Source organism: Bos mutus, chromosome 17 (genome assembly GCF_027580195.1).
Source record: "Bos mutus isolate GX-2022 chromosome 17, NWIPB_WYAK_1.1, whole genome shotgun sequence".
NCBI classification, from domain to species: Eukaryota; Metazoa; Chordata; class Mammalia; order Artiodactyla; family Bovidae; genus Bos; species Bos mutus.
In genome coordinates this window covers 43,777,408-43,798,015 of record NC_091633.1, presented here as the reverse complement: position 1 = coordinate 43,798,015, position 20,608 = coordinate 43,777,408, and the positions used below count along the sequence as shown (strand labels likewise).

The 20,608-nt window shown below is 38.4% G+C and overlaps 1 protein-coding gene across 2 annotated transcripts in view; it reads left to right on the top strand.

Annotated features, from left to right (window-relative positions):
• SCLT1 (sodium channel and clathrin linker 1) overlaps positions 1-20,608 on the top strand; it is a 226,186-nt gene that overhangs the window by 15,681 nt on the left and 189,897 nt on the right. For both annotated transcript variants that reach the window (XM_070386529.1, XM_070386528.1), the window contains exons 2-3: positions 2,316-2,383; positions 20,422-20,480. In XM_070386529.1, coding sequence (XP_070242630.1) covers positions 2,316-2,383; positions 20,422-20,480 — 127 coding nt within the window. The remainder of the gene's footprint in view (positions 1-2,315; positions 2,384-20,421; positions 20,481-20,608) is intronic.

The window sequence follows — 20,608 nt, the reverse complement described above, 5'->3', positions numbered from 1 at the left end:
TGCTTCATCCAGCCCAACATTTCTCATGATGTACTCTGCATATAAGTTAAATAAACAGGGTGACAATATACAGCCTTGACGTACTCCTTTCCATATTTGAAACCAGTCTGTTGTTTCATGTCCAGCTCTAACTGGTGCTTCCTGACCCGCATACAGATTTCTCAGGAGGTAGGTCAGATGGTCTGGTATTCCCATCTCTTTAAGAATTTTCCAGAGCTTGTTGTGGTCCACACAATCAAAGGCTTTGGCATAGTCAATGAAGCAGAAGTAGATATTTTTCTGGAAGTCTCTTGCTTTTTTGATGATCCAGTGGATGTTGGCAATTTGATCTCTGCTTCCTAATGGTAAATGGGATTGTTTCCTTAATTTCTTTTTCTGATACTTCATTTTAAGTGTCTAGAAATGTAACAGATTTCTGTATATTACTTTTATATCTGGCAACTTTACCAAATTCATCGATAAATCCTGGTAGTTTTCTGGTGGCATCATTAGGATTTTCTATATATAGTATCATGTCATTTACAAACAGTGACAGTTTTACTACTTTTCCAGTTTGGATTCCTGTTATTTCCTTTTCTTCTCTGATTGCTGTGGCCAGGACTTCCAAAACTATGTTGAATAAAAGTGGCAAGAGTTCCTGATCTTAGAGGAAGTACTGTAAGGTTTTCATTGTTGAATGTGATGTTAGCCATGGGTTTGCCATGTATGACCTTTATTGAGTTGAGGTATGTTTCCTGTATGGCTGGTTTCTGAGGATTTTTTATCGTAAATGGATGTTGAATTTTGTTGAAATGTTTTTCTACATCTATTGTGTTGATCATATGGTTTTTATTCTTCAATTTGTTAATGTGGTATATCACATTGATATTTATGGATATTGAAAAATCCTTGGGATGAATCCCATCTAAATATTCAAAAACTCAAGAGACTTACTCTTTTGTCAGCAAATTATCAGTTTTAAATGTTCCATGTGATCTTGAAAGAATGAGTTTTGTATATTTGTTGGGTGCTGTGTTCTATTGTGGGGCTTCCCACATAGCACAGTGGTAAAGAATCAGCCTGCCAATGCAGGAGATGCAAGAGAGCTAGGTTCGATCCACTAGTCAGGAAGGAGGAGGAAATGGCAACCTACTCCAATATATTTGTATGGAAAATTCCATGGGCAGAGGAGCCTGGTGGACTATACAGTCCATGGAGTTGCAAAGAGTCAGACATGACTGAGAGACAGAGCGCACATATACACACATGTTCTATTGGGGCTTCTTAGGTGGCTAGTGGTAAAGAATCCTCCTTCCAGTCCTGGAGATGAGGGGATATGCACGTTCAATCCCTGGGCTGGGACGATCCCCTGGAGGAGTAAATGGCAGCCCACTCCAGTATTCCTGCCTGGATAATCCCATGGATAGTGAGGCCTGGTAGGCTATAGTCTGTGGGGTCACAAGGGGTTGGATATGACTGAGTGACTGAGCACGCATGCATGCATGTTCTATTGTATTGCTTTTCTTGCTTCAAATGGAAATATTATCTTGTAGTTTCTGAGAGTCTTTGGCTCTTCTGGACCTTCTTTTCCATTGTGTCTTGCCTTTTCCTTTTTAATTTGAATGCTTAGTCTTAGAGTTTCTCCTCTGTGTGGAGGTTTGTTCTGAAAGAGAATTTCAGCAGTTTTTAACTTCTAAAGAAGTATAGTTTAGTCTTATTCTCCAACTCTTTTCACATCTAGTAGCAGGAATAAAAAAATAAATGTGGAAGGTACTTTTTCTTGACCTCTAAGAATCTGAAGAGCAAGCCCAGAGAGACTGAGAATTAAAACTTTCAGAATCAGAAAAATTTGTTCTTTTAGCTGTTCTTTTTCCCGTTGGTAGTAATTATTTGGGAGAAGGCAATGGCAGCCAACTCCAATACTCTTGCCTGGGAAATGCCATGTACCCTGGTAGGCTATAGTCCATAGGGTCGCTAAGAGTTGCACACAACTGAGCGACTTCACTTTCACTTTTCACTTTCATGCACTGGAGAAGGAAATGGCAACCCACACCAGTATTCTTGCCTGAAGAATCCCAGGAATAGGGGAGCCTGGTGGGAGGCCGTCTATGGGGTCACACAGAGTCGGACATGACTGACGTGACTTAGCAGGAGCAGCAGTAATTATTTGACTTAGGTGTATAGACTATCTAAATTCTAAAATGATGTCTTCAGAATTATTTATTTTGAACAGCAGTGGAGACTAACAGTTTTGCATTGGATATATCAAATAATATCTACTTTATTTCTGTCTTTCAAAGTTGAACATTACAAATTGGTTTTTCTTTTTGTTTCAGACCAAAGACTAAATGAAACCCTTAGGCGGTATCAAATGGAAAATTTTTTCAAATATTCAACAGTACAGGTATGTAAATTAAATTGGGGTCTAACAAATTAAGTTCAAACTTGGTTGTAAATATTTCTGTATTTGACAAGTGTAGAATAAATGCTACTTAGGATTATTCCATGTGAAGTTGCCTATAGCACTTGAAAATTTTTCTTACAACTCTGATTCCTGTAAGAAAGCAAAGTTGTTCTTGTTTAATGACTATAAATTCTTTGACCATAGAAATTGCCTTTGTCCTCACCAGAGTTTGAGCTTACAATATATGTATATGGTGTTAAAATGTCAGAATTGTAAAATGAGAATTCATTAGACTTTTGAAACATCCCAAAATTGTTATTAGGATACATCCAGTTATAAACTTTAACTCTCAATTCTCATAAATTTAACAGAAGCATGAACTAACTCAGAATAAGAAATAATATAAGGCATTATTTTAATTTTTTTTCTTGGGCATTTTAATTTAAATATTGTATTAATTTTTTTTTTGACCAATAAAGTATACTTACTGGTACAATCTGAGTTACAGGATATTAAAAGAAAAATAGCTCCTAGGTTACTGAATCAGTAAAGAAATACTTTGCTTTTGACATAAATAAATCTTATAATTAAAACTGCAATTGCTTTTAAGGTATTAAAAGGAAGTTGTTTTTTTAAGATACTAGGTGATAGAGAATCTCATGATCCACTAGCCTTGACATTTTGCTCAGATTCGTAGGTTCTTTTGCTTCTGCTTGATGTCAAATGGAAATATCCCTGAAGGGAGGATTCAAACAAAAGATTGATTTTAAAGCCTGAGTAAACCTCTGAGTATGGAATTGCATCCTGTCTCCTGAAATCTGGCTGACTTGATTACGAAAGATGGTTTTACCAAATAAAATTATTGACTGTAGGTAGCCCTTTATGTCGGAGAAGGCGATGGCACCCCACTCCAGTGTTCTTGCCTGGTGAATCCCAGGGATGGCGGAGACTGGTGGGCTGCCGTCTCTGGTGTCGTACAGAGTCGGACACGACTGAAGCGACTAAGCAGCAGCAGCAGCAGCAGCCCTTTATGTGCACCTTCACTGTGTACTGTTAATTTTGTTTGTTTTTGGCTGCACTGGTCTTCACTGCTTTGCAAGGACTGTCTCTAGTTGCGGTGAGTAGGGGCTACTCTTTGTTGCTATATGTGGTCTTCTCATTTCGAAGCACAGGCTTTAGGCGTTTAAGCTTCAGTATTGCAGCATGTGGGCTCAGAAGTTGTGATGTGCGGGCCCTAGAGCTTGCAGCTCTCAGTAGTTGTGGCACATGGGCTTAGTTGCCCGTGCATCAGCAGGCAGATTTTTATCCACTGTGTCACCATAGAAGTTTATATATCCTGTGATTATAATTAAAGCTGACGGTAACATACTAAGTAGGGACAGGTTTTCCCTTACTTCATAGAGTACTCTTTGGTAAAATTATGTAGCTCCTTTAATTCTTTGAAGGTACATGTCCTTACATGTACTATTGTCAGTCATACAGTCAAATCTTAATTTTTATTTCTTATTTTTCATATTAGTATATCGTTACTGCCTAAGATTCCTTTGCGCAGTATGCCTTCTCTTCAGAACATGTTGCTGTCTCAAGACTCCAGTCCCCACAGTCTTGCCTTTCACTATATACTTTGTATTAGTGAGTGGGAGGTGATAGGGAGCTTGAGAGGGAGTTTAATTTGATTTCTAGCATAAAGGTCCTGGAGAAGGCAATGGCACCCCACTCCAGTACTCTTGCCTGGAAAATCCCATGGATGGAGGAGCCTGGTAGGCTGCAGTCCATGGGGTCGCTAAGAGTCGGACACGACTGAGAGACTTCCCTTTCACTTTTCACTTTCCTGCATTGGAGAAGGAAATGGCAACCCACTCCAGTGTTCTGGCCTGGAGAATCCCAGGGACGGGGGAGCGTGGTGGGCTGCTGTCTATGGGGTTGCACAGAGTCGGACACGACTGAAGTGACTTAGCAGCAGCAGCAGCATAAAGGTCCGTATCCTTGGCCATATGCAGTTCACCTTGGGGGATTTTTCACCCCAGAAACCATTATTCTGGTTTCTGATAAAATACTCAGAAGGAGTTTTCTTTTGTTGTTGGTGTTTTTTTTGTTTTGTTTTTGCTTTCTCTTTGTTTCATAGTAAAGGAAGAGAGAGGTAGGAGTTAACTGTTCATTATCAAAGAGTAAGTGGGACCAGGTGCACTGGCTCAGATCTCGTTCCTATAATTTTAGTTGTTGCTACTAGCAACAGAAATTCTTCATAAATTTGTTTGCCCGTTTTGTTTAGCTGCATTTCCCAAGTTCCTAGAATAATTTTTGTTATATACTCAATAAATATTTGTTGAATTAATGGGACAACTATAACCTTCCTCTTCTTCCCTCCTACCTACTTTTCTTCCAACATTGTGTGAGCTCTGTTGCCAGATATAATGAAAGTGGAGATGTAAAAAGTCACGATCAGCTTGAGAAATATAAATAGTTCATGCTTTTTGTTCTGTTTTTAAAGGTAAAATCCTAGTGAACTGTCCTTTTTTCTCATACTAGGTACTGTAAAATTGCCAGGACTTGTGTTAAATGGACATATTTTTGTGAAACCCTTTTTCCAATATCGAAAAAACCTGCAGTAGTTTGATATTTCTTATATTTTAAGTTGGTACTTCAAGGATAATTTTTACAGGAACTGTATTCTAAGTAAAAGCTAAAATTCTTTAGTATTGTTACCATGTAATGATCATTGAGACTTCTTTTGGATCAAAATAAGTTCTGTGAATTGCCTTAAGATTTTTTTATATAGCATTGTTTCTTAAGAAAATACAAGATCTAATACCTTTATAATAAATAGTAATACTTAAATTCTGTGGATTTAAATGGAAAGAGTCTTCCAGTGTCTTTAATAGCTTATATATTTAATATATTTGGTTCCTAATACCTTCATAATTCATTCTTTTTTTTTTTTTTTAATTTTATTTTATTTTTAAACTTTACATAATTGTATTAGTTTTTGCAAATATCAAATGAATCCATACACCGTATACATGTGTTCCCCATTCATTCTTTAAAAACCTTTTCCCTTATAATTTTATATAACTTTCTAAAGATATTTTATTATAATTTGTACTTTATACTGGACTTATGGTTGATTTACAATGTTGTTAGTTTCAAATACAGCAAAGTGATTCAATTATACATAAACATATATCCATTCTTTTTCAGATTCCTATCCCATATGGGTTATTATGAGATAGTGAGTAGAGTTCCCTGTGCTATACAGTTGGTGCTTGTTGACTGCCTGTGTATAGTATCATATATATATTAATCCCAAACTCCTGATTTATTCCTCTCCCCACCTTTCCCGATTGATAGCCATAAGTTTTTTTTTTGACATCTGTTTCTGTTTTGTGAATAAGTTCATTTGTATTATCTTTTTAAATTCTACATACAAGTGATATCATATGATTTTTGTCTTTTCTGCACCTTGGTCACTTAGTATGATAATCTCTGGGTCCATCCATGTTGCTGCAAATGGTATTGTTTCCTTCTTTTTATTTTGAAGAACTAGTTAGCATTATTCAAAAATTAAAAAATCAGCTGCACTAGGAGGGGCTGTACAAAACGGAAGATTTTTATGTATAGAAGGAGAGGAGGTAGCAAAAGGTATTAGCAAAGGAAAAGAAAGGATTATTTCAGGCCAGGCTGTCTTCTAATGGGGGACTGACACTCCAGGGGCCTTTTTCATGCAGTTACTTCATTAGTACTAATTAGGAAATTTCAGGTGGACTGTTTTAAAGGTCACATCTCTAGGAGGGATTGAAACCGTCTTAGTTTTTGCTATGATGGGGATGGGGGAGGAAATGATCCCACTTAGGGCTTGTTATTTCTTTTTTAACAGTGTGATGGTACAATTTTGCATTTCTCTGATAAATAGGTATGTACATTTTCATATGCTTTTTGGCCATCCACGTGTTCTCTTTTACATGAGTTTGAGCAAGCTCTGGGAGTTGGTGATGGACAGGGAAGCCTGGCGTGCTGCAGTCCATGGGGTCACAAAGAGTCAGACACGACTGAGCTGAACTGATGTTTTCTTTTGAGATGTTCCTTTTTAAATATTGTTCCCATTTAAAAAATTGGGTTATTTACCTTTTTAAAAAGATTATTGGAGTATAGTTGATTTTACAATGTTGTGTTCATTTCAAGTGTGCAAGGTGAATGAGTTATGCATATACATATACTCATCCTTTTTCAGATTCCTTTCGCATATAGGCCATTATGGAGATTGAGTGGAGTTCCATGTGCTATACAGTGGGTCCTTATTAGTTATCTGTTTTATATATAATAGTGTGGATATGTCAGTCCCAATCTCCTAGTTTATTTCTGCACCATCCTCTTTCCTTCTTGGTAACAATAAGTTTGTTTTCTATATCTGTGACTTTGTTTCTGTTTTGTAAATAAATTCATTAGTGTCATATTTTAGATTACACGTACAAGTAAATATCATATGGTGTTCATCTCTGACTTCACTCAGTATGACTATCTCTAGGTCCATCCACGTTACTGCAAATGGCATTATTTCATTCTTTTTATGGTTGAGTGATATTCCGTGGTGTATATGTACCACATCTTCTTTATCCATTTCTCTCTCAGTGGACATTTAGGTTGCTTCCATGTCCTGGCTGTTGTAAGTAGTGCTGCAATGAACATTGGTATGCATGTATCTTTTTGAATAATGGTTTTCTCCAGATATATACTACCGAGTGGAATTGCTGGATCATATGGCAGCTCTATTTTTAGTTTTTTAAGGAGCTTTCATACTGTTCTCCATAGTAGCTGTATCAATTTATATCCCCACCAACAATGTACGAGGGTTCCTTTTTCTCCACACCCTCTCCAGCATTTATTGTTTATAGATTTTTTTGATGATGTCCATTCTGATCAATGTAAAGTGATACCTCATTGTAGTTTTGATTCACAGTTCTTTAAGAATAAAGTGATCTTTTCATGTGCCTCTTAGCCATCTTTGGAGAAATGTCTGTTTAGATCTTCTGCTCATTTTTTGATTGGGTTTATTTCATTTTTAATGGCTGAATAATATTCCATCTTAAATATGTAAAGCTAAAGATATTTTACATAACTAATTTCTTGAATGACTCCTTCAGGTTGTTGTGAAATTTAGTTGTCTTTCTTTATTTTTTTTTTTCTGCATAAATAAAAAGTATTTCAAATCACATTGCTCTTTGAGAGTGTAGTAGTGGGCACTGGCTGACAAATATTCAAAGATAAAAAGATTTTATTCAAGAAGGTGAGTGGGTCATATCCTTTTTGCTACATTTCTTTCCTCCTACTCCCCCACCCCCTTAAATCACTCCCTTTTCTCACATGAAAGCTAACTGAATCCTCTTTGTAACCTGTGCCACACTAGTATTATACATGTATGTACTAGGGATGGGATAAGTGTTTTTGTTCTTTTTGTACTTGCTGAGGGACAGAGAGGAATATTAAAAATAAGTTTATTTTCTCTGAAAACTCTTAAAAGTATCTTCCTTTTCTAGCATGAAACTTGTTTTTCTGCCTGTTAGCCCTTGAACTCAGAATTTTTTTTAAAAATTGAGACTCAGGAAAGAGAGGAAATAACATAAACCAGAAATAAAAGGAAGGAAGAAATAAATATAAAAGCATGGTGATAAGAGGTATGAGTTGGTTATGGGAGGAAAAGACAGTCATTGTGCACATTTATTCACCGATAGAGCAAACGTTAATATATTCAACAAATTTTGAGTGCTTGACCACTAGGTAAGCTCTAGGGACAGACCTATGAATAAAATACACAAAGGATCCTCTTTCAGTGGAAGAGAGAGAAATGAATGAACAAAAACTGTGATAGTTTATGAACAAAATAAACAGGGTGCTGAGAGAGATTAACGTGTATACAGTGTGGTGGTGGCTGAGACTTGTTTTTGGTAGAAAAGGCAGAGAAGACTTCTTTATGATAGCAACATTTAAGTTGGCACTAAAAGTGAAGAACAAGCCAAGGAAAAAGCCAAGAAGAGGCTCTGAGGCAGGAAGAAATTAGGCATGTCTTATATAATGTATAAGAGCTGGGCCAATTGTAATCCAATAAGAAGTTATTTGAAATTTATGTTGAAGGAATAGTAGGGCTACTCTTGGTGATCATGAGTTTAGAAATATAAAACTTGATCGATAACAATATAACCAACCACTTTTACTATTTAAGTCAAATTACAAGCTTTCTAGACCAGTACTGTTCAGTGGAATTTCCTGTGATCATGAAAATGCTGTATAGTTCAGTAGTTTTTAATATGGTAGCCAGTAACATATGGGGCAGTTAAGCACTGGAAATTAAGCTACACAACTGACAGGTCTTTTATCTGATTTTCACTTAAGAAATTTTAAATTTGAATAGACTAATGTGGCTTATACAGAGTACATCATGCAAAATGCCAGGCTGGATGAAGCACAAGCTGGAATCAAGATTGCCGGGAAAAATATCAATATCTTCAGATACACAGATGACACCACCCTTATGGCAGAAAGCAAAGAGAAACTAAAGAGCCTCTTGATGACTGTGAAAGAGGAGAGTGAAAAATCTGGCTTAAAACTCACCTTTCAAAAAACAAAGATCATGGCATTTGGTCCCATCACTTCATGGCAAATAGATGGGGAAACAATGGAAACAGTGATAGACTTTATTTTCTTGGGCTCCAAAATTACTGCAGATGTTGACTGAAGCCATGAAATTAAAAGATGGTTACTCCTTGGAAGAAAAGCTATGACCAACCTAGACAGCATATTAAAAAGCAGAGACATTATTTTGCCGACCAAAGTCCATCTAATCAAAGCAAAGCTATGGTTTTTCCAGTAGTCATATATGGATGTGAGAGTTAGACCATAAAGAAAGCTGAGTGCTGAAGAATTGATGCTTTTGAACTGTGGTGTTGGAAAAGACTCTTGAGAGTCCCTTGGACTGCAAGGAGATCCAACCAGTCCATCCTAAAGGAGATCAGTCCTGAATGCTTATTGGAAGAACTGATGCTGAAGCTGAAACACCAATACTTTGGCCGCCTGATGTGAATAACTGACTCACTGGAAAAGACTTTGATGCTGGAAAGATTGAAGGCAGGAGGAGAAGGGGATGACAGGATGAGATGGTTGGATGATCTGACTGACTTGATGGACATGAGTTTGAGCAAGCTCTGGGAGTTGGTGATGGACAGGGAAGCCTGGTGTGGTACAGTCAGTACATGGGGTTTCAAAGAGTCGGACTCGACTGAGTGACTAAACTGAACTGAAAAGTGGCTTATGGCTATTGTTTTTTAGGTAGTGCAGTTCTAAACTCTGCATGTGATGGATTACTCAGGTAAAACTGTGAGGAGTTGATTTGCCTCATCCCATAATCTAGTGAAGATAGAAATCAGTAATTTAGGATTTTAATGAGTCTGAATTAGGAGTTTATCAGTTTCTTAGGTCATACTTCAGCCACCTTTATTGATGAAAATCAGCCTTCTTTTGATAAGAGTGAAAGGTGTAAGAGTTTGCTGCAACCCTCTGAAATGTACAAGAACACCTTCACAGAATGCTAGTCAACCTATACTTTGTTTTCTTCCAAAGGATAGAGGAAAGGATGCTATTTGGTAGCCTGTGATGCTGATTAAAATCAGGAAGACAAAATTAAACATTCAGAACAGTAATTACAATACTTAAAGAGTATGTAGTTGTCTTAGAGGAAGAAAAGTGTCTATAAAATTAGTTTACCTGACTATAATCCAATATTATTGCCACTCTCTGTGATTAATCATCACTGTCGTCTCAGGAAGTCATCTTGGGATAAAAATAGATATAAATTAATTATACAATATCCATTTTTCAAGATTTTTTAAATTCTATAAATCTTTTCTTTTGTATAATTTGTTTAAATTCTGTTTTAGGGAATATAAAGTCTTATAAATACTTTTATAATAAGTCAATTTCAATCCTATTCTCCCAACCTGATTTTTTAGGAAATAATGCAGTCTCTAATTCCTAAAGTTTTACTAGCAAGTAAGAACGGGTTGCTGAATCTGTATTTTTATTTTCAAATATTTATCTTATGTTTTGATTTATTACTTTTATTTCAGAATGTTACAGCTTTTATAATTTAGATTATTGAGTCCTTTATTTTTACATTTGTATCTCCTTAGCAGCTATCCTTAGAAGATAGTTATGGAGCAATGTCTTCACTGAATTCACCTTAATATATATTGAGCACCATCTTTATGTAAGGCATTGTGCCAGGGGTTTTGGCAATGTAAAGGTATGTAAAATAAAATAGCAATTATAGAGGAACATAGAGACTTATAAAAATATGGGATGTGAAATATTAAATAATTGGATAAAAGGCATAATATTTGAATCTTTTAAGAACTTTAAAACCAGCTATTAGTAATAAGAGAAAAAAAGGAGATCATGTATAGTTGGAGAGATCTGGGAGTTTCCTGGAGGATATGTAGTGTATCTGAGAGGCACTGCTAAGTAGGTAGGATTTCGAAAACTTCAGTGGGGAGCCAAAAGAGGGCGTGGTGAAGAGCATTGTAGCTGGACCCACTGGCATGATGAGTAGCCAAAGTGGGTAAGAAAATGAGAGTTGTATTTAGGGACTAAAGCATACTTCAGTTTCCGTAATGTGTTTGGCATATGTGAAAGAAGTAATTGAAAATAAGGTTAGGAAAGGTAGATTGTTCCCACATTATAGAGGACCTTGAATGGTTAAGTTGAACAGTTTGGATTTAAATTCTAGAAGATTATTAAATATTTTTTAGAAGAATGGCTTTCTGAGTAATCTGGAAGAAACTCATCACTACTTTATTATGCATCTATTGCAAATAAAGCACCCATTCCAGTCCATTTTAGTTCACTGATTCCTAAACTGTCGACGTTCACTTTTGCCATCTCCTGTTTGACCACTTCCAATTTGCCTTGACTTATGGACCTGACATTCCAGGTTCCTATGCAATATTGCTCTTTACAGCATTGGACCTTGCTTTCGTCACCAGTCACATCCACAACCGGGTGCTGTTTTTGCTTTGGCTCCATCTCTTCATTCTTTCTGGAGTTATTTCTCCACTGATCTCTAGTAGCATATTCGGCACTTACTGACCTGCGGAGTTCATCTCTCAGTGTCCTATCTTTTTGCCTTTTCATACTGTTCATGGGGTTCTCAAGGCAAGAATACTGTAGTGGTTTCCCATTCCCTTCTCTAGTGGACCACATTTTGTCAGAACTCTCCACCATGACTCATCCATCTTGGGTGGCCCTACATGGCATGCAGTCCATGAGGTCGCAAAGAGTTGGACACGACTGAGCGACTGAACTGAACTAGGTTTGTCCTGGCTTTTCGTCCAAGGAGCAAGCATCTTTTAATTTCATGGCTGCAATCACTGTTCACGGTGATTTTAGAGCCTAAGAAAATAAAGTCTCACACTGTTGCCATTTTTTTCCCACCTATTTGACATGAAGTGATGGGACTGGATGCCATGATCTTCGTTTTTTGAATGTTGTGTTTTAAGCCAGCTTTTTGACTCTTCTTTTTCCCTTTCATTAAAGCGGCTCTTTAGTTCCACTTTGCTTTTTGCCATTAGGGTATTGTCATGTGCATATTTCTCCTGGCAATCTTGATTCCAGCTTGAGCTTCATCCAGCTCAGCATTTGGCATGATGTACTGTGTATATAAAATAAATAAGCTGGGTGTCAGTATACAGCCTTGACATACACCTTTTCCCAACTTTGAACCAGTCTGTTGTTCCATGTCCATTTCTCACTGTTACTTCTTGACCTGCGTACAGATTTCTCAGGTGGTTTGATATTCCCATCTCTTTAAGAATTAAAGAGTTAGTTACTAGGTTAATTAAAAAAATTGAAACCATGATGAGATGTCACAACATAACCTTCCAGAATGGTTAAAAGAAAACATAGCCCCACTGAAAAGTCAAATACTGGAAAGTATGAAGAAAAAAATGAATCAGACATTGCTGGTGATACTGTGTGAAGAATTTTGTAGTTTCTTCTAATTAGAAAGATGGTAACGATGACCCTATATGCAAGATAGCAAAAGAGACACAGATGTAAAGAACAGATTTTGGACTCTGTGGGAGAAGGCGAGAGTAGGATGATTTGAGAGAAAAGCATTGAAACATGTATATTATCATATGTGAAATAGATCTCCAGTCCAGGTTCGATACATGAGACAGGGTGCTCAAGGCTGGTGCACTGGGATGACCCTGAGGGATTGGATGGGGAGCGAGGTGGGAGGAGGGTTCAGGATGGGGAATACATGTACACTTATGGCTGATTCGTGTCAATGTATGGCAAAAACCACTACAATATTGTAAAGTAATTAGCCTCCATACCTGCATACAGGTTTCTCAAGAGGCAGGTCAGGTGGTCTGGTATTCCCATCTCTTTTAGAATTTTCCAGTTTGTGGTGATCCACACAGTCAGAGGCTTTGGCATAGCCAATAGAGCAGAAATAGATGTTTTTCTGGAACTCTCTTGCTTTTTCGATGATCCAGTGAATGTTGGCTCTCTATAATGTTGGATCTCTATAATGCAAATATTAATGTGCTTGATGTTGTCCCAGAGGTCTCTTAAACTGTCCTTATTTCTTTTCATTCATTTTTCTGTTCAGCAGCAGTGATTTCCAGTTCTCTCTCTTCCAGTTCTCTGATCCATTCCTTTGTATCATTTAGTCTACTGTTGATTCCTTCTAGTGTATTTTTTGTTTCCATTATTGTATTCATCTCTGTGTGGTTCTATGTATTTTCTACAAACTTCTGACTTCTTGCTCTGTACATCCATTCTCCTCCTGAGTTCTTTGATCATCTTTATAATCATTGCTCTGACCTTCCCTCAGGTAGATGCTTATCATAACGTCACTTATTTCTTTCGGATTTTATCTTGTTCCTTTGGCTGGGACATGTTCTTGTGCTATCTCATTTTTCCTAAGTTGCTATTCCCATTTTTATGTATATGGTAGTTTTGTTACATTTCTTGACCTTGGAGTGGTATGATGTGTCCCAGCAGCACACAACCCTCTCGTCACTCAAGCTGTGTATTCTAGGACTTGCTCCAGTAGGGCTGCATGGGTCCTTCTTTTGTGGCAGGCTGACTATTCGACAATTTGGTAGGTGTTTTTGGCCCCTAGCCTGGTTAGTTGCCAGGCACTGTGTTGTGTGGATGCTGCTGACTACTGGTTAATGGGACATAGTCACAAGGTGGCTGGCTGCAGAACCGTAGGGAGCTGTGGGGTTAGTACTGGCTCACTGGTGGGCAGTGTCTGCATCCAGAAGACTCCAGGCCATTGCTTACCCACACTGGTGGTTGAAACCAGGTCCTGGGGTTAGTGCCAGACCACTGGCAGGCAGAGCTCTGGGTCCTGGAGTCTGACTGAAGGATCCAGAGATCTCACACCTACTGTCAGATGGGGGTGGTTACTGATACAGTTTGGTATGTGCTTTGTGGTGTCTTGAAGTTTGCATTGGCCTGCTTTGTGGCAGGACTGGGACCCATCTGATCCTAGAGTAGGGTTTTTCCTGATGTAGGCAGGCTAGATATGCACACAGAAGGACTGTGGTTTTCTTGCATCTCTTGTCTCACCTCTGGTGTGTGAGGCTGTTCTGGAGGCTAGTGTATACTTCCTGGAGTTCAGAGTTGGTGCCTGCCCACTGGTGAGTGGAGCTGAGTCTTGGGTCTCTGATGTGCAGTGCTATGTCAAGAGGCATGTCTAGATGTGACTGTATGCTCAGGAAGTCTTTAGGTGGCCTGTCTGCTGACAGGTGGGCCGTGACCTTGCCCAGTTAGTTGTTTGATGAGCTGTGTCAGCATTGGTGCCTGCCGCTTGTTGGATGGGGTCAGCCCTTGGCACTGATGAATTTGGAGGAGGATCTCAAGATGGAGGCCACCAACTGCAGAGTCCATGCAGTAGATAGCCACCACATACGTCTGCCGCAAGTTTCTCTGTCTTCAGGGTGAGCCACAGCCACCCTGCACCCCTCCAGGAGTTTTCCCAAGGCAACCATGTGTGTCTGGTCCAGGTTTCTGTCAATTTATTTCTTTTGCCCTGGTTCCCAGTACATGTGAAACTTTGTGTTTACTCTGTAAGAGTGAAGTCTCATTTCCCTCAGTCCTTTGGATCTCCCAGTATTAAGGCTCATTGGTCTTCAAAGCCAGATACTCTGGGGGCTCCTTTTCCTGGTTCAGGAATCCCCAGACTGGGGTGCCCAACATGAGCCTTAGAACCCTCCCTCGTGTGGGGGAAGTACTATATTATAATTATTCTCCATTGTGCATTGCCCACCTGGGGTGTGGGACTTGATTATATCTTGAGTGTGCTTTCCCTCCTACCTGTTTTGTTATCATTCCTGCTTTATATCTTTGTTTATGGAAGACCTTTTCTGCGTAGGTTCTGATTTTCTCCAGTGATGGCTATTCTGCAGAAAGTTGTGATTTTGGTGTGCTCATGAGAAGAAGTGAACTCAGGATCTCTCTACCCCCCATCTTTGCCAGTCTCCTCAAAGGAAACTTCTGTATCTCTTATGGCATTTGAATCAACAATCAATAACTGCAGAACAGAGAAAAAGCAAATTATAAGGACCAGACAAAAATTTTGATATTACTACAGATGCAATATCATTTAAAATGATTAAATATACATTTAAAATGATTATAGGGTGATTTATAAACAACTTTACACTAATATCTTTGACCATGTAGGTGAAATAGACAAAATGCCTGAAAAAGTAAAACTTACTAAAACTGATACAAAAAGCAGTAGAAATCTGAGTAGTCTTTCATCTGTTAAAAAAGCTGAATTCAGTATTAAAAATCATTTCACATGCCAAGCACCTTTTCCAACCACAAAACTATGGATTAAAATCAACTATTTAAAGAAGCTGCAAAAATACAAACTCACAGAGGCTGGACAATATGCTACTAAACAACCAGTGAGTCACTGAAGAAATCAAGGGGAAATCAGAAAATACCTGGAGACAAATGAAAATGGAAACATGATCCAAAATCTATGCAGTGCAACAAAAGCAGTTCCAAGAGAGCAGATACACCGTGCTCAAATAGGATTTATCATAGATTCTAGGATGGTTCAGCATTGGCAAATTAGTAAAATACGCCATATTAACAAATTGAAGAATAGAAATCATATCTCAATGTGAAAAAAAAGCTTTTTTAAGAAATTTCACATTCATTTATAAGAACTCTGAACCAAGTGTATATAGAGGGAACACACTTCCATCTGGTAAAGTCCATATGTGAAAACCCTGCAGCCAGTATGGTGCTCAGTGGTGAAAAACTGAAAGCATATCTGTCAGAGCAGCTATTATCAAAAATACTAGAAATAACAAGTGTTGGCTAGGATGTGCAATAAAGGGAACACATGCACAATGTTGGTAAGAATGTAAATTGGTATGTCCACTATGGAAAATATATGGAGGCTCCTCTGAACATGGAAAATAGAATTACCATACAAACCAGCAATTCCACATCCGAGCATTTTCAAAGAAAGAAAAACATATATTCTAAAGATATATGCACATTTGTATATATCTTTAGAATATGATATATTGCAGCATTATTTACAATAGCCAAGATATGGAAACACCCTAAGTGCCCATCGATAGGTGAATGGATAAAGAAGATGTGGTACATATGTGCAATGGAATATTGTTGTTGCTTTAGTAACTAAATCATGTCCAACTCTTTGCGACCCTGAGGACACAGAAGCCTACCGAGCTCCTCTGTCCATGACATTTCCCAGGCAAGAATACTAGAGTGGTTACCATTTCCTTCTCCAGGGAATCTTCCCGACCCAGGGGTTGAACCTGCACCTCCTGCATTGGCAGGTGGATTCTTTATTGCTGAGCCACCAGGAAAGCCCAATGGAATATTCAGTTCAGTTCATTTCTGTCACTCAGTCATTTCCGACTCTTTGCAACCCCATGGACTGCAGCACTCCAAGCCTCCCTGTCCATCACCAACTCCTGGAGCTTGCTCAAACTCGTGTCCATTGCATCAGTGCTGCCATCCAACCATTGCATCCTTGCTCATCCCCTTCTTCTCTTGCCTTCAGTCTTTCCCAGCATCAGGATCTTTTCCAGTGAGTCAGGTCTTCTCATCAGGTGGACAAAGTATTGGAGTTTCAGCTTCAGCATCAGTCCTTCCAGTGAACATTCAAGACTGATTTCCTTTAGGATTGACTGGTTTGATTTCCTTGCAGTCCAAGGGACTCTCAAGAGTCTTCTCCAGCACCACAGTTCAAAAGCATCAATTCTTCGGCACTCAGCTTTACTTTCTAGTCCAACTCTCACATCCATACATGACTACTGGAAAAACTATAGCCTTGACCAAACGGACCTTTGTTGGCTAAGTAATATCTCTGCTTTTTTAATATGCTGTCTAGGTTGGTCATAACTTTCCTTCCAAGGAGCAAGTGTTTCTTAATTTCATGACTGCAATCACCATCTGCAGTGATTTTTGGAGCCCCCCAAAACTAAAGTCTCTCACTGTTTCCATTATTTCCCCATCTGTTTGCCATGAAGTGATTGGACTGAATGGCATAATCTTAGTTTTCTGAATGTTGAGTTTTAAGCCAACTTTTGCACTCTCCTCTTTCACTTTCATCAAGAGGCTGTTTAGTTCTTCACTTTCTGCCATAAGGGTGGTGTCATCTGCATATCTGAGGTTATTGATATTTCTCCTGGCAGTCTTGATTCCAGCTTGTGCTTCCTCCAGCCTGGCATTTCACAAGATGTAGTCTGCATATAAGTTAAATAAGCAGGGTAACACTATACAGCCTTGACGTACTCCTTTCTCAATTTGGAACCAGTCTATTGTTTGATGTCTGGTACTAACTGATGCTTCTTGGTTGGCATACAGATTTCTCAGGAGACAGGTAAGGTGGTTTGGTATTCCCATATCTTTTACAGTTTTCCACAGTTTGTTGTGAACCACACAGTCCAAAGCTTTGGCATGGTCAATAAAGCAGAAGTAGTTATTTTTCTGGAATTCTCTTGCTTTTTTGATGATCCAGCAGATCTTGGCAGTTTGATCTCTGGTTCTTCTGCCTTTTCTAAATCCAGCTTGAACATCTGGAAGTTCATGGTTCACATACTGTTGAAGCCTGGCTTGGAGAATTTTGAGCATTACTTTGCTAGCTTGTGAGATGAGTGCAATTGTGCAGTAGTTTGAACATTCTTTGACATTGCCTTTCTTTGGGATTGGAATGAAAACGGACCTTTTCCAGTCCTGTGGCCACTGCTGAGTTTTCCAAATTTACTGACTTACTGATTGCACCACTTAAACAGCATCATCTTTTAGGATTTGAAATAGCTCAACTGGAATTCCATCACCTCCACTAGCTTTGTTCATAGTAATGCTTCCTAAGGCCCACTTGACTTGCATACCAGGATGTCTGGCACACCATCGTGGTTATCTGGGTCATGAAGATCTTTTTTGTATAGTTCTTGTGTGTATTCTTGCCATCTCTTCTTAATATCTTCTGCTTCTTTTAGGTCCATACCATTTTCATCCTTTATTGTGCCCATCTTTGCATGAAATGTTCCCTTGGTATCTCTGATTTTCTTGACGAGATCTCCAGTCTTTCCCATTGTATTGTTTTCGTCTGTTTCTTTGCATTGATCACTGAGGAAGGCTTTCTTATCTCTCTGTGCTATTCTTAGGAACTCTGCATTCAAATGTGTATATCTTTCCTTTTCTCCTTTGTCTTTTAGCTTTTTTCTCAGCTATTTGTAAGGCCTCATCAGATGACCATTTGTCTTTTTGCATTTTTTTCTTCCTTGGGGATGAAAATTCCTTGGGGATGAGTCTTAATCACTCCTGTACAATGTCAGGAACCTCCATCCATAGTTCTTCAGGTTCTCTGTCTATCAGATCAAATCCCTTGAATCTATTTCTCACTTCTACAGTATAGTCATAAGGGATTTGATTTAGGTCATACCTGAATGGTCTAGTGGTTTTCCCCTAGTTTCTTCAACTTAAGTCTAAATTTAGTAATAAGTTCATAATCTGAGCCACAGCCAGTTCCCAGTCTTTTTTTTTTTTGACTATATAGAGCTTCTCCATCTTTGGCTCCAAAGAATATAATCAGTCTGATTTCAGTGTTGACCATCTGGTCGTGTCCATGTGTAGAGTCTTCTCTTGTGTCGTTGGTAGAGGATGTTTGCTATGACCTGTGTGTTCTCTTGGCAAAACTCTGTTAGCTTTTGCCCTGCTTCATTTTGTACTCCAAGGCATCTCTTGTTTGTTAGTCCACGTATATCTTGACTTCCTACTTTTGCATTCCAGTCCCCTATAATGAAAAGGACATCTTTTTGGGGTGTTAGTTCTAGAAGGTCTTGTAGATCTTCATAATCAGCCATAAAAAAAGAATGAAATCTCTGCATTTTTGTTGACATGTATGGTCCTAGATGGTATTATACTAAGTGAAATAAGTCAGAGAAGGACAAATAACTGTATGATTTCCCTTGTGTATGAAATCTTAAAACAGATGAATAAAAATAACAAAACAGAAACACAGCCATAGATGCAGAGAATAAACTGGTTGCCAGAAGAGAGGCAGGGTCGGGGTATGTTTGAAATAGGTATAGGACATTGTTAACTTCCAGTTACAAAATACATGACACACAGAATGCAATATACAACGTGGGAAATAGTGTCAATAATAATATAGTATCTTTGTCAGGTGACAGATGGTAACCAGACTTACTGTATAGGAAGGGCCTACTGACAACAATGTTAATCTTAATTATATTGTACTTTATATCCCCAGTACTTATTTAGCTTTTAAGTGGGTCCTATAAATTGTGGCTTTTGACCACCTTCATCCATTTCTCCCTCCCCTTAGACCCCACCTCTGGTAACCACAAATCATATCTGTGTTTCTATATCTCATAATGGGCATTCCAACTCAAGGTGATGCCAGCAGTAGTATGTGAGATAGTTGCTGGAGCACCTCTCAGTTTCTGCTGGTTACTCATTTTCACGAGGTAAGTACAGAAATGCCATTAAAAAACAAACAAACAAAAAGACAGGAGAGCTCCCTCTAATTTTTCCCCTCCAATCTCTGCCTCCACTTCCTATTTCTGATCCTTGTTGTCCATGGCATCCAGCCCACCTTCCTCCCCTGCCTCCCCAGTCTTTTAGCCCTCAGTCTGCTTCCCAGCATTGTCCAGCTCTTTCATTGTCATGCTGTATCTGTCCCCTCTTCTGACTAGTGTCATCTCTTCTCGCCACCCTACTTTAAGGAGTTTTGTTCCCGGATCTCCGCCTGGTCCTTGCAGACCGTGTGTTTGCTGCCTGTTCATCTTGCTCCTCCCTCGTTACTCTCCTTTTCTTGGTACTCCTTTATGTTTGTCCCTCCTCCTCCTCCTGGTCTTTATTTCTAGCCCCGTGCGCCGTAGTCCTGATCAAAACTCCAACCACCCCCAATCACATCTGGAGATGCAGTTATATCTGGCGACTTGGTATTCTCTATTTTCGGTCTTTATAATTGGTAGATTATAGAGTGAGTTTTCTAGGTAATTGTCTGTGAATGAGAACAGTATTGCATCTTCCTTTTCAGCTTTAGGTCTCCAGCTCCCTGTCCCTGTAGCAGATTCCACTGATTGGAGCCTTTGGTACAATGTTGAATTTTAGCAGTGCTAATGCGCAGCCTTGTATTATTACTGAATTTTGTGCAGCACTTCTGATGTACACTGTCAAGAATAGAAATTGATATAGGTTTTTGGTAGAAATTCTTTATCAATTGAGAATTTTCTTCCTATTTCTAGTTTACCAAGAGTTTTATTATGTACAGGTGTTAACATTTAGCGAAACGTTTTCAGCATCAATTATTTTTTCTTTCTCTTTTGTAATTGCAGTAACAGATTTTCTAAGGTTATAACATTTTTAATTGTATTTAATTTTAAACTTCTGTCAGTTGAGGCTCAAGCGATATGAGAAAATAAAATTTTAAGATGCATTATTTTCTGTTACAGAAAGGTGTCTTCAAAGGAGATGGAGATGACAGATTAGAAAACTCGGCAGCTGACCAAAGGTAAGGTTGTGTTACCAGAAAATATTTTCTTAATTATGTTTAATTATTGTTAAAAATTTTTTTTAGTATTAGGAATGTTTATTTTCTAGTCTACTCTAATTAGGTTTAAATGACCTGTCATTGAATTG